Source organism: Lagenorhynchus albirostris, chromosome 19 (assembly GCF_949774975.1).
Source record: "Lagenorhynchus albirostris chromosome 19, mLagAlb1.1, whole genome shotgun sequence".
NCBI lineage: Eukaryota > Metazoa > Chordata > Mammalia > Artiodactyla > Delphinidae > Lagenorhynchus > Lagenorhynchus albirostris.
Window position 1 is genome coordinate 27,030,506 of NC_083113.1, and position 13,978 is coordinate 27,044,483.

Below are 13,978 nucleotides of genomic sequence, written 5' to 3' on the forward strand. Positions count from 1 at the left end.
GGCCAGGCTGCAATCAACATGTCCGCAAGGCTGTGTTCTCATCTGAAGGCTCAGTTGGATTCTTCATCTGCTTCCAAGCTCGCTCCAGTTGTTGGTAGAATCATTTCCTTTTGGTGCCTGGACTGAGAGCTTCAGGTTTTCAACTGGCTTTTGGTCAGAGGTGCTAAGTTCCCAATTGCCAGCCTCAAACAGTTCACAAATGGCAGCTTGCTTCTTCAAGGCCAGCAGGAGAGTGAGAGTGGATCCACTAGCAAAACAGTCTTATATTATGGAACATAATCACGGGAATGACAGCCCATCACTTTGTCACATTCTGTTGGTTAGAAACAAGTCACATGGGACTTCCCTGGTTGTCCAGTGGGTAAGAAGCCATGCTCCCAATGCAGGGGGCCCGGGTTCGAGCCCTGGTTGGGGAACTAGATCCCACATGCATGCCGCAACTAAGAGTTCGCATGCTGCAACTAACACTCCATGTGCCGCAACTAAGAAGCCTGCATACTGCAACTAAGAGTCAGCATGCCACAACTAAAGATCCCACATGCCTCAACTAAAAAACATGCCACAACAAAGATCCTGCATGTTGCAACTAAGACCTGGTGCAGCCTAACTAAATAAATAAATATATATACATATATATATATAAAAGAAACAAGTCACAGGTCCCATCCGCATGTAAGAGGAAGGAATTAAACACCAGTAAGTGGGGATTGTGGGTGGGGGCATGCGTCTTAGAGTCTGTCGCCTCACGAACCAAGCCCCTGCGGTCATGGAGCTTACATTATAGTAGGGGAAGACAGACAACAAAGGAATAGACAGATAAAGGTTGCAAATAAATGCTAAAGCAGAACAATAAATCTGGCTAAATGGAACAGAAGTGAAGGGTGCAGTCAGGGCAGGCCTCTCAGAGGCAGCAACATGGGAGCAGAGACCTGAAGGAAGTGAGGAAGCTGCAGAGAGCTAATAGAAGTGGGCTCCAGCCTGAGACAGCAAGTGCACAGGCCCTACCTTGTGGATTTGCTGGAGAGTTCTGTAAGTCGGCAGACTGGCGTTGCTGCAAGCCATCGCTCAGGTGGAAGGACACAAGCCCAGAGAGGAGATGGGATCAGATGGGATAGGACCTTGTGGGTGTAAGGATCTCTGAGCAAGAGGCAGAGCTATTGGAAAATTGGGGGCAGAGGAGAAACGTTGTTTGGCTTACCTTTGTGAAAGATCACATGGTTCCTGGGGTGAGAACAGACTGAAGGGAGGCGTCGGGGGAAGCAGGGAGACCAGTTTGCAAGCTGTTTTAATCATCTCGGCAGGAAACAATGATGGTTTGGATGGAAGTGGCGCTGGTGTGTTTCCTGGAAAGTAGGCGGATCTAGTCTGAGGTGGAGCCTGCAGCACTGAGGGTGGAATTGATGGGCGGTGGGAAGGAAAGAGAAAGGTTAAGGGTGATGGCAAGGATTTGGGCCTGACCCACTTGAAGAATGGTGTCACCATTTACTGAGATGCAGAAGACAGTGGGAGGAATGGGTTTGGACAGAAAAAATCTAGAGTTTGATTTTATTATACACTTGAAGGCGAAGGATATAGTCAACTTCATTTTTTTTTTTTTTTTTTTTTTTTTTTTTTGCTGTAAGCGGGCCTCTCTCACTGTTGTGGCCTCTCCTGTTGCGGAGCACAGTCTCCGGACGCGCAGGCCCAGTGGCCATGGCTCACGGACCCAGCCGCTCCGCAGCACATGGGATCTTCCCGGACCCGGGCACAAACCCGTGTTCCCTGCATCGGCAGGCGGACTCTCAACCACTGCGCCACCAGGGAAGCCCTCAACTTCATATTTTTAAAAGTTCACTCTGGTTGCTGTGACATGTTGGATTGAGAAGTTAAAGTTTGGATGCTCTGAGACAACAATTGGAATGGTATTGTGGCAGCCCAGGCAAGGAGTGTTGGTGGCCCGGGCTCAGCAGAATAGGGTGGGAGGAGACGGAACTGAATGGACTTTCAGTGTGTCCTGGAGGTTGTCTCAAGGTAGTAGGAATGGTTTTGTTGCAGGGAAGACCACACTTATCTGATGGGCATAAAGCAGAAGGTGACTATCAATGTAGAACAACAGCAAGAGTAAAACTGGATTCTCCACGGGGGCTTTGGAAACTTCTTTCATGAACAAGTGTCTTAGTCCAGGCTGCTATAACAGAATGCCACAGAAAACCACAAGGTGGCTTATAAGCAACAGAAATTTATTTCCTGCAGTTCTGGAGACTGAAAGCCTAAGGTTGGGGTTCCAGCATGGTCAGGTTCTGGTGAGGACCCTCTTCCAGGTTGCAGACTGCCAATTTCTCGATGTATCTTCATATGGTGGAGAACAGAGGGAGGAAGCTAGTTCTCTCATGACTCTTTAAGGGCACCAATCCCATTCGTGAGGGCTCCACCCTCATGACCTCATCTATTCCTAATTGTATACTCAACTCCCCCCAACCCCCCAACCCCAGACTCCTATACCATCACATCAGGGAGTAGGGTCTGGGAGAACATAAACATTCAATCCATAATATTCTTCCCCTGGATCCCCCACATTCATGTCCTTCTCACACACAAAATACATCTGCTCAAAAGTCTTAAACTCATTCCAGCATCAACTCTAAAGTCTAAAGTCCAAAGTCTCATCTAAATATTATCCAAATCAGGTATGGATGAGACTTGAGGTATGATTCATCCTGAGGTTGATTCCTTTCTAGCTGTAAACTTGTGAAACCAAACCAATTATGTGTTGCTAAAATACAATGATGGGACAAGCATAGGACAGACATTCCCATTCTAAAAGGGAGAAACAGGGAAGAAGGCAGGGGTGATGGGTTCCAAGCAAGTCTAGAACCCAGCAAGCCAAACTCCATGAGATCTTAAAGCTCCAGGATAACCCTCTTTGGTTCCATGCTCTCCCCTCCAAGCCCACTGGGGCAGAAATCCCACCTTTCTGACCCACTGGGGCAGTGGCCCCACCTCCACTGGGGTGGAGGTGCTGCCTCCAGAGCCCTACTAGGCAAGAGTAGGCCCCCAGGACTCTGCTAGGAAGCCCCATCCCCACAGCTCTGGGCAGCCCTGCCCGTCCGGCTCTGGGCAGAGGCTGTCTAGCCTGGTAGAAGCAAGGCAATGGTCTTATTTTCTGAAACCAAGGAGGCAGCCCTGATGATCTCTGAATCGCCTTTGGGGTCACTCTTCTCTCGTCTTGAAGAATAGCACATGATCTCACCAAATAGCTCTACGGTCTCATCCTGTAAAATCCACGAAGTTTGACAGCCTTCCTTCATTCCTTCCTATTTCCTCCTCCTTCAGTTTAAATTGGCAGTTTTCCTCCTGGGGTGCCAGCCATATCCTTACTCATTTCCTGATGCCCCAAATGGTCACTTGGCCATATCCTTAGTGTTCTCATTTTCTGCAATATGGATAGGCTGAGAATTTTCCAAATCATTAAGTTCTGCTTCCCTTTTGCTTAACAGTCTGTCTTTAAGTCATTTCTCTCTTATTGAATTTTACTATAAGCAGCCAGGAAGAGCCAAGCCACACCTTCGACACTTTATTTTAGCAATCGCTTCAGTTAAATACCCAATTTCATTGCTTGCAAGTTCTACCTTCCACAAAACACTGGAACACAAACACAATTCAGCCAAGTTCTTTACCACTTTATAACAAGGATTGCCTTCCCACCAGTTTCCAATAACATGTTCCTCATTTCCATCTGAGACCTCACCAGAATGGCATTTACCATTCATATTTCCACCAACATACCGTACATGACTACTTAGGTATCCCCAAAGAAAACTGAGACTTTCTCTACAGATCTCTTTTCTTTGACCTCTCATCAGAATGACCTTTAAAGGCGGAATTCCCTGCAAGTCCAGTGGTTAGGACACTGTGCTCTCATTGCCAAGGGCCTGGGTTCAATCCCTGGTCAGGGAACTAAGATCCTGCAAGCAATGCGGCCAAAAAAAAAAATTACCTTTAAAGGGCCTTTCATGGCAGTATAAACTTTTCTACCATGCACCTCCAAACTTCCCCAGTCTCTACCCATTTCCCAGATCCAAAGCTGCTTCCACATTTTTAGGTATTTGTTAGAGCAGCACCTCCACTTCCTAGCACCAATGACCTATATTAGTCAGGGTTCTCCAGGGAAACAACCGGGAGGATATATATATTTTCTATTATTTGGATTTGTTATCTATGTAATATATATCCATATATAGAGATTTATATGGAGATCTATTATGAGGAATTGGCTTATGCAGTTGTGAAGGCTGAGAAGTCTCATGATCTCCTGTCTGCAAGCTGGAGACCCAGGAAAACCAGTGGTGTAATTCAGTCCAAGTCTGAATGCCTGAGAACCAGGGTCGCTAATGATATAAATCCCAGTCCAAGCTGGAAACGATGAGATGAGGTGAGATGTCTCAGCTGAAACAGCAAGGTGTGAAAAACGGGGTGAATTCCTCCTTCCTCTGCCTTTTGTCCTATTCAGGCCCTGAACCCGTAGGACTCCAAAACTGGATTGTGGTGATGGCTACACAACTCTGTAAATTTAGTAAAAGTTATTAAATTGTACGCTTAAAATGAGTGAATTTTATGGTATAGAAATTACAGTATAAAGACTTTAAACACACACACACATGCATACACACACAGATACTCTCACTCCAAAGATCCCAGAATGCACACAATTGGAGCAATATTTTTTCTAAAAGTTAGGAGTGGGAGAAACTTCCATTGCACAGAACAAGATACAGGCTTCCACACTGCATGTTATTTTGAAGTCTCATTGAAATGCAATTCCCTACTTGGAATCCTCTTTGTACTCACAAAGGAGGAAGCAAACATGGTACAATGGTGTATATTCTGTGCAAAAAAGGGAAAGTCGTAAATGGTACCTAAGCCCAAGATTATTAATACCTGGGCAAATACTTCATTTGCTAAACACAGAAGATACTAATAACTATAACTATGTGACTATTATTCATGGTTTTGTGAACTCTGGAGTAATATAATCGCACACTAAGATTTAATTACAATGACAGTTATTAATAACACCATGTAGTAGTATGTATGTGCAATTCCCCTTCTGTTTTATTCAAGTTAATAAATCAACAAAATTGTACTTAAATTTGCCTGATTCTTGGGCAACTTGCTTTTCATCTATCTACTCAATTTTTACTCTGCAGAATCTTGATGTTTCTGTAAATCTTGCAAGTTGAGACCAGCTCAGTATTTTCCCCCCTAAGAGTAAGAATGCTGAGAATGAATAGGACGTTATATTATGCAGGATAATGTCTGGTGGGTTTTTTTTAAATTAATTAATTAATTTGGTTACACAGGGTCTTAGTTGCAGCAGGCGGGCTCCTTAGTTGTGGCATGTGGACTCTTAGTTGTGGCATGCATGTGGGATCTAGTTCCCTGGCTGGGGATCAAACCTGGGGCCCCTGCATAGGGAGCGTGGAGTCCCAACCACTGCGCCACTGGGGAAGTCCCCAATGTCTGGGTTTTTGATAGCTGTGTTTTTTGGCTCATCAGTTTAATGAAGGTGGTTTTAAAGAATGTAATGTTCTAAAGAGCAAAATGAAAAGGTTGAGTAATCAAAATTTATTATTGAAATTAGTGTAGTCTTTCTCTTTGGTCGCAGTAGTAGATTACTTTGAGACAAAACATTGAGATTTGTTGTGGAAAGTGAATATATTTTTGTGTATTTAAAATTCCCTATTGTTTTAGACTGGATGGTTTTTGAGGAAACTTCCAGAAGAGATACTTTATGATTCTGTACACATTCAACACTCATTTACATTGCCTTATCATCCTGCACACAAAGTAAATTCCTGCCTCAGGGCCTTTGCACTTGCTGATTTGCACTTGCTATTCCCTCTGTCTGATGTGTCATTCCCTAGATGGTCATGGTCCACTCCCTCACTTAAGTCCCTGATCAAATATCACTTCCTCAGAGCAGCCTTCCCTGATTAGCCCATCTAAAAATAGCACACCGTCACTATCCTTTTAGCTTGCTTTCTTTCTCTTCACAGCACTTAGCCACTGTCTGACCTTATATGCTTGGCAGGGACATCGTCAGTATTGTTCATTGCTATATCCCCAGACTTTGGCACATAATAATTGCTCAAGACATGTTTGTTGAATTAACTGAATGAATTTTAATTTGACTTTAAATATTTACCTTTTTTTGCCTCCCTAATCAGACAGTAAATTCATGGAAGGCAGCCAAAGGCCCTGGTTGCTTATTTATCTTCTCTAAAACAATTAGCTCAGCTCTGCAAGGATGCTAAACATTCAACCAAGATTTACTGAATGAATGCCTTGAAACATGGACATGTGACACGGCTAACCAGTCAGCGTTACCTGCAGGTGAACAAGAACAGTGATGTCTTGCCTTACAGCCCACATTTTACAAATTACTTTTATGTATATTAACTCATATGATCATTTTGGTAATACTTTAGTAGTTCTGAAGGTTTGCCTGAAGAAACAAGCATTCAAAAATAACAAATGTTAATTTCCGGCGTGTACTATTGCTAATTCTGAATACTATTTTTTTTTTTTTTGGTTTAAATATCATTTAATGTGTTCTTGGACATCTGAAAAACTATTTTAAAAGACTGAATAAGATTTAAAATAAATAAGGAAATAAGTAAAAATAAGAAAGACTGTCTTGAAACATATATATGCATGGAGAGATTTTTCGAAGAGTGTTTATCAAAGTCTTCATGGTAGTTATTTCTACATGGTGGGATCTTAGTATTACTTTTTTTTGGCTTTGCATTTTTCTCACTTGAATGTTTAAAACAAATTTGAAGTCATGAAAAGAAACTTTTTTCTATACAATGCTTTATTTTTAATTTGCCAGTGTGAAGAGCATAAAAATATCACTACTCATATTCCTGGCTATGTAATTCTCAGGACATAGCAAATTTCATTCTGAGAAAACTTTTAATACTGATTTATAGTAAAGCAACAACAAACATAGAACGAACCAAAATTCTTTAGGGTTTTCGGTGTGTTTTCCATATTTATGCCCATGTTATTCTCTGAGCAAGAAAAAAGGTAGAGCAATGCTTCGTAATTTGTTAATTTTTCATCTTTGCCAAAAAAACCTTTCCAGGAAATTGCGCTCCCAAAATAGGCCAAAATCGGGCGTTAGGGGCTCATTCTGGACTTTGGACCAACCTTAGAGGGCACACATGAAACGTACTAACTTATTTTCCGTTTTTCTCTTGATGATTTAAAACACTTAAAATCCCTGTCTTTTCCCCACAGGAATTGGGAAGATATGCAAATAACCACTTTGTGGAAAATCTCTGCTGATGCCAACAATATGGTCCTCAAATTAGGCTTAAAAGGTTTTGGGTTTTCTTTCATTCTGAACTAAGAAGGGTTTTTCATGGTTGCTGGTGCACCTTTGGGCAAGTGAAGTTTCTTTACACGCTGGACACCTTGTGTCTGTCTCCCTGCCGGTGCGTCTGCGCGTGTTTCTGTGCGCAAGTCTGCATAAAGTCGGTTTGGGGTGTGTGACGGTGGTTTTGAGCCCATGGTTTACGCACTCTACGAAGAAGCGCGTCCAGCCCTGTAGGTGGACACAGGTTTCTCCAGTCTCGGGGTCGTGTGGGGGGACCCTCCGCCAAGGCCTGCGGCTCCCAACCCTAGCCAGGGCGCGGCAGAGCGGGCGCAGGGAGTAGTGGGATGGCCCGGCAGCCTGCATCCAGGCAGGGTCCGGGACACATGCTCGGGTGGCGAGGGGGCGCATTTTCTCCCCTCTGGAACACTGCTTAGAGCGGAGATCTCGGGAGGGGTCGGAGAAGCCCAGGGGGTCCCGGCGCTGCAGACTGGGGGAGGGGACAGTGGGCGGGGCGGCACCTCCCACAATCCATTCCCTGCGGAGGGGGCGGCGACCTCCGTCCGGCCCCATCCACCCTCAGGGACCGGGAAACTGGGACCGGAGGCGGCACGCGCATCAGGGGCGCCTGGACGCCCAGGTGCGTGCTACCCTCTCCCTAGCCGGCGCCGGGACGGTTGGGCCGGGCGGTTTCAGCCCCAGACACACCTTCCCGCGGCCTCTGTGACGCACCGCGCGGCCTCTGGGGCTGGACCGGCGGCGCGGCGCGCGCTGTGGGGGCGGGGCGGGGGCGGGGCGTGAGGGCGGACCCGGCAGCGGCCCCGCCCCGGGGCCGGAGGAGCAAGGACGCTACGGAGCAGGCGCGTCCCGCCGCCGTCGCTGCCGCTGCCGCCGCCGACGATCACCCTTCTCCAGAGCCGCCGCTGCAGCCGCCATTTGCACGGGGACCCCGGTGACAGGGGCTCGGCAGAGGGGCGGAGGGAGGGGGGGAGGGCCCGCGGAGCCCCCGAGGGCGGGAGCGACGCCGCCGGCGCCGGCCGGGCTCACAGCGCGACCGCGCCGCCCGCGGCGGGCCGGGAGCAGCGGCAGCAGCAGCAGCAACAGCAGCAGCAGCAGCAGCAGCAGCAACAGCAGCAGCAGCCGCCGAGGCCGGGCGTGCGCCTGAGGCGCGGCGGCGGCGGCGGCGGCCCTGCGGGCAGCCAGGAGGGGCGGGGGCAGCGGCCGCCGCCGTTTGATGGATCCGAGGATCGCCTGGTTCCAGCCAGAGCAGCTCGGACCGTCCAACAGTCTGTGGATGCAGATCTGGGAGACGACCCAGGGACTGAGGAACCTCTACTTCAACCACCACTGTCACAGCAGCGGCGGCGCGAGCGGCGGCGGCGGCGGCAGCAGCACGGCCACCGGCGGGAGCGGCAGCAGCACCGGCAGCCCGGGCGGCGCGGCCCCGGCCCCGGCCCCGGCCGGCATGTACCGTTCCGGGGAGCGCCTGCTGGGCGGCCACGCGCTGCCGGCAGAGCAGCGGGACTTCCTGCCCCTGGAGACGACCAACAACAACAACCACCACCACCAGCCCGCGGCCTGGGCCCGCCGGGCTGCCGCGGGCCCCTCGGCGTCCCCGTCCCCCTTGGCGTCCTCGTCCCCGCACTCCTCGGCCGCCGTCCCCGCCGCGGAACCCGCCGACCCAGCTTCGGGCAGCAGCAACAAGAGGAAGCGCGACAATAAGGCCAGCACCTACGGACTCAACTACAGCCTGCTGCAGCCCAGCGGAGGGCGGGCCGCGGGGGGCGGCCGGGCCGACGGCAGCGGGGGCTTGTACAGCGGGACCCCGTGGAAGCGGAGGAACTACAACCAGGGAGTCGTGGGGTGAGTGGTGGCCCTGCGGCCTGGCGGCCTGGCCCTTGCACACGCGCAGCCGGGCACACGCCCACAGAAGGGGGATTGGGGGGGAGCCTGGGTGAGGCCACCCCCCTCTGCCTACCTTCGTTACTGGTCCTCAGGGGGCTGATGGCCATCGCTCCATCCCTCCGCCATCCATACCTTCTCCCAACCTTGGTTAGCGGTCCACAGCTTTCCCCCCTCCCCCTCAGCTCCACGCCTTTTCTGGACATCCCCTCAGCCATCCACACCCTCCCCTCACCTCCCTTAGTCATCCACATCCTCCTTTTTAACCCTCCACACCTTCCCTGGACCCCCCCGTTATCCATCCAGTCTTTCCTCCCATCCCCCCTAGTCAAAGACACCTTCCCTCTATTCCCTCTCCAGCCCTCTAGCCCTCCCCACCCTGCTCCCCATCATCACACCCCAAAATGAAGTCGCTTAGCACAGGCAAATCATTCATTCCCTGAGAACGTTCCTGTGTTAGTGCCTTTTGACGGTACAGGACTTGGAGGTGCTTTTCTTGCCAAGAATAGAAACATCCAGAAAGCTCCTCCCCCTCCCCCAATCCCAAACAGGAATCCGTGTCAGCCCTGAAAGGCTTTGCCTGCTATTGACCCTTGGCCCATCTCTTTATTTTTTATTTTTAAAACTTTCTTATATTAGCGATGCCTTGCTTTGTGGGGAGTGAGGAATGGGGTGACAGTTAAGTTTAGGCTGATGGAGATGGTGAGCTCTTCTTCTCAGGTGGATAGAACTTTCTAGGAGTTCATGGTCCTTGGCCCCAGTTTCTCCCTGTAAAGTTGTCATCCTGGCAGAGACAGCCAGTGCTTTTCATTCTAGGGGGTAACTTTATGCTAATGAATGAATGTTGCACCACTAATGACTTTCTGTTTAAAGTTCAGCTGTTACAAAATGGAATCTTACCTGACCCCTAGTGAATTATGTACATAAACAGGGACTGTTTCCAGCTAAATTTCCCTTCTGGAAGAGCCCCTGTGCTGGAATAGATTATAGAGTCCTTTTTAAAAATTTTTGTAAAATAAAGCTTTTGGGCCGTGTGTATGTGTGTGTGTGTGTGTGTGTGTGTGTGTGTGTGTGTATGTGTGTGTGTGTGTGTGTGTATGTGTGTGTGTGTGTTTACCTTGAGTATGGAGAATGAGCTTTAAAATTGCTTTTCATTTTTCAGATCCTGTTTTACATTGTGGGCTACAGTAGGCAAATGAAATCACCATTAGTAGTCCTTTGTGAAACCTTTTCTTAGATTCATCCATTCAGATCTGCCCTGCTTTGGCAAGCAGAGAGAGTTCTGTGTACCTTTTTGAAGGTCTGGGTAAAATGAGTTGGTGGGTTCCATCTGCTTCTAGTGGGCTGGTGTCTGCTGTATGCTACTATTACAACTCCCACCTTTTATGGAAGATGTAGTCAAGCATTTTAGGACTGGCATTGGGGTACATATCAAACCTGTCCTCACTTTCCAGAGGGGAACCTTTTTGGGTTTAGTCCTCTGTTGCTAAGCTTCAAGGGCGCTCTCCATGGTCATCTCGTTTTAATAAAAGGCTCATGGTTCCATCCTGTTAGCATTTCCAAGATGAAGCATAAACCTGTGGTTTAGTGACAAGCAAATTGATATTGAGGGATTCTGGTAGTTTCATTTCACAGGAATAAGCTCCAGTTAAGTAATCACTGTAAACTAAAATCTTGAAGTTCCCTAGTTTCATTTTACTGAAGCTTCTGCATATGTATGTAGCAATGATACATTATAAATCCAAAATGCTGGCTTGCCTCTCTTTTTGATTAGAAATTCTCCTCTCTTTCACTTGCTATTTAATGTTGAGGATACTGTAAAAGGCTCACATTTGAACTTAGGTAGAAGCAAGATGTTCTTGGTCCTGATTCAAATATTATATTGTCCTCAAAGGGATTAAGGAGAGGAATTTCCATTTCCCAGAGGGATTACTGTTTAAAAACTGATTGTAAACCTGTCTTAAAACTGCTTATCGCTTCATCAGACTTTCCATTCTTTTGCCTCCTTCTTTAGAGGATGTCAGCAGTTAAATTTTTTAAATTTTATTAAGCGGTTCCTAAGAGTGTTTTTGTAAAAGTGTCTGGGTGCTTAAAAATTCTTGTTGTGATTTATGGATCCTTATTCCTTGACTTTTACAAAAGTTTTGCTTTTTTTTAATACAGGTATTTTAAAAAATCTGATTTCAGAGTGCATCTCAATGTTACGCTATTCTGAGATTAAATACAGTAAAACTATTCTGAGTTCTTGGGATGACTGACATTTAGCTAACAGATTAACAAATCGTGGTGGTCCCTGGCCTCTGAACTGACATGACTGTCCAGATAGGGAGAGGAAGAAAAAGCACATGAACAGTGGACTGGAACTGTGGGACAGCTGTATACACACTCTGTCTCACATGTTTGATCTCTCTGTGTTCTTTGTTTTGGCCAGACTGGTTGACATATTCCCTGAACACTCCAAGATCCAGTTCAAAATCCTGACTTTGTTGCCCAGGTTCATGGTTTTTTTGGTTCTTCCTCTGAAATCTTGTAGTACTTGTTTCATGCTCTTGGTATAGCTTGCTTATGTTTGATTTTCCTTTTATGTATATGTTTTCTCTTACCCACTAGGTCACTAGTTAAGATGAGATTTCTTTCTTTCTTTTTTTTAAATTGAGGTAAGATGGAAATTTCTTAAATGTAGAGTAAGATGTTTGGATTTCATCCCGAAGTTTTCCTGGTCCTCTTTCAAAATTAAAACTCACCTGGGCTTACCATCTCAGCCTGCTCTGTGTACCCCAGATCCAGGGAGTTTGTTTGCTTTTCTTTTCTTTTTTTTTTTTTTGCGGTACGCGGGCCTCTCACTGTTGTGGCCTCTCCCGTTGTGGAGCACAGGCTCCAGACGCGCAGGCTCAGCGGCCATGGCTCACGGGCCCAGCTGCTCCGCGGCACGTGGGATCTTCCCGGACCGGGGCACGAACCCATGTCCCTGCATCGGCAGGCAGACTCGACCACTGCGCCACCAGGGAAGCCCACAGACTTATTCTTTTTTACTTAATGATTTTAATAGCTGTGTATTATTCTGTCTAGTGGTTACATCATATTTTACTTAAACTCGTCCTTATTTTAAGCATTTTATATTTCTATACATTGTTCAATATTCTTTGTGACTATGAGTTTCTCTATAGTTTGGATTATTTAGGTTAGAATCTTTTTTTTTTTTTTGCGGTACGCAGACCTCTCATTGTTGTGGCCTCTCCCGTTGCGGAGCACAGGCTCTGGACGCGCAGGCTCAGCGGCGATGGCTCACGGGCCCAGCCGATCCGCGGCATGTGGGATCTTCCCGAACCGGGGCACGAACCCGTGTCCCCTGCATCGGCAGGCGGACTCTCAACCACTGCGCCACCAGGGAAGCCTTCTTTTTTTCTTTATAAAGTTGCTTTCACTTATTCTGTTTCTTGGAATTCATCCCCTTTCAGCGCTGGCTATGATGTAGGACGAGTCCGCCTGCCGCTTCTGGTTGTCCGTGAAAATGAACTTTAAGCCCTTTGCTTTTCAGAGATTTAATTGTTGATCATAATGGAGAAAGAGGAGATGCCAAAAGGTAGCAAACATGGGAAACTTTGGCAGATTCAGAGTCCTTGGTCCTGCGTCCAGGTGTCCAGAAACTTCTTGTGGAAGGTGCTTGGCGCTTGTCCAAGCTCATGAGGATAGGCTTGTGTTGGCTGCACTGCCAACTCTGTAGATATTTTTTCAAGGCTTGGATGACTTGTTCAAAACAACGTTTTAGAGTATGAATTTGACTGTGGGACATCAAGAAGTCCCTGGTGGGAAACTTGGGTTGAAGGAATAATTTCTTGAACTGGGATGATGCGTATGGGAATGGGAAGGAGTGAATGTGAAAGGTACCACAAGGTAAGAAGGGAAAAGATTCTGACTCCCTTCATGGATTTAATAACAGCTTTGAATTTGAGTGACTAGGGTAATGTTCGTGTTATTGTTGAAAATAAGGGTTATGACTGGTGGTTTGGAGCAAAAGGTATGGTGCTGTTTAGATAGAACTGCCTAGCAGGGAGATGAAATTTTGGGGCTGAGATACAGTCATCTTTACTGCAGTGGGGCAGTGTCCTTTCTTATGTGTGTTGTACACTGTATCGTAGTAAGTCCGAGATGTTAACGCTATTCTTTGGCCCTGGCCTTATGGCCTCTTTCTGACTGTTTCTACACAACATGATCAGTGGGATTGGTGTTAGTGCTGGGCTCCAAAGCGATCAGGCAGATTAACATGAAAGAATTTAGAGGCCTTATTCCAAGGGTTTGCTCTAAGTATAATTTCTGTGCATTTGCAAATGTAGCCCACAGTAATTCTTCACTGAACTAGGACCTTCAGGTTATTGAATTTTACTGCATTTGGGTGCTTAAATGTGCTTTCAAGAAGACATTAGGTTTTCTGCAGTGTCGATTCTACACTAACAACGTAATTCACTTTTGAGAATTTCAAATCTAGTATACTGTGTTCAACTAAGCTGCTTCCATGCCACAACTCATCTTCTGTCTAAAATCTGTGACAGTGAACACTGTCACACCGTCAGAATCATTGGCATTTTAGCGTGTGGAATTTTCTTCAACACCCATTAAGTTTTTCGGTGCCGAAAGGCAGAAAGAAACCATTACTAGAGCTTTTAGGAATCTACCGTGGGGTCACACAGAAGGTTTAGTTTTTTTCTGGAAAGGAAGCAT

The 13,978-nt window shown here is 47.0% G+C and overlaps 2 protein-coding genes across 7 annotated transcripts in view; both read left to right on the plus strand.

Moving 5' to 3' along the window:
* HEATR3 (HEAT repeat containing 3) overlaps positions 1–7,437 on the plus strand; it is a 66,641-nt gene extending 59,204 nt beyond the window's left edge. The window contains exons 13-14 of one of the 5 annotated variants that reach the window (XR_009537058.1): positions 6,207–6,372; positions 7,282–7,437. Coding sequence is in view for 2 of the 5 variants with exons in the window: in XM_060130723.1 (XP_059986706.1) it covers positions 6,207–6,293 (87 nt within the window). In the remaining 3 variants the exon portion in view is untranslated. Of the gene's footprint in view, positions 1–6,206; positions 6,515–7,281 lie in introns of those variants that run through there. The other 4 variants (XR_009537059.1, XR_009537057.1, XM_060130726.1 and 1 more) reach the window with 4 other exon arrangements.
* Positions 7,438–8,591: 1,154 nt separating this feature from the next.
* TENT4B (terminal nucleotidyltransferase 4B) overlaps positions 8,592–13,978 on the plus strand; it is a 64,865-nt gene continuing 59,478 nt past the window's right edge. The window contains exon 1 of one of the 2 annotated variants that reach the window (XM_060129930.1): positions 8,592–9,220. In XM_060129930.1, the coding sequence (XP_059985913.1) occupies positions 8,592–9,220 (629 nt within the window). The remainder of the gene's footprint in view (positions 9,221–13,978) is intronic. The other variant, XM_060129931.1, reaches the window with a different exon arrangement.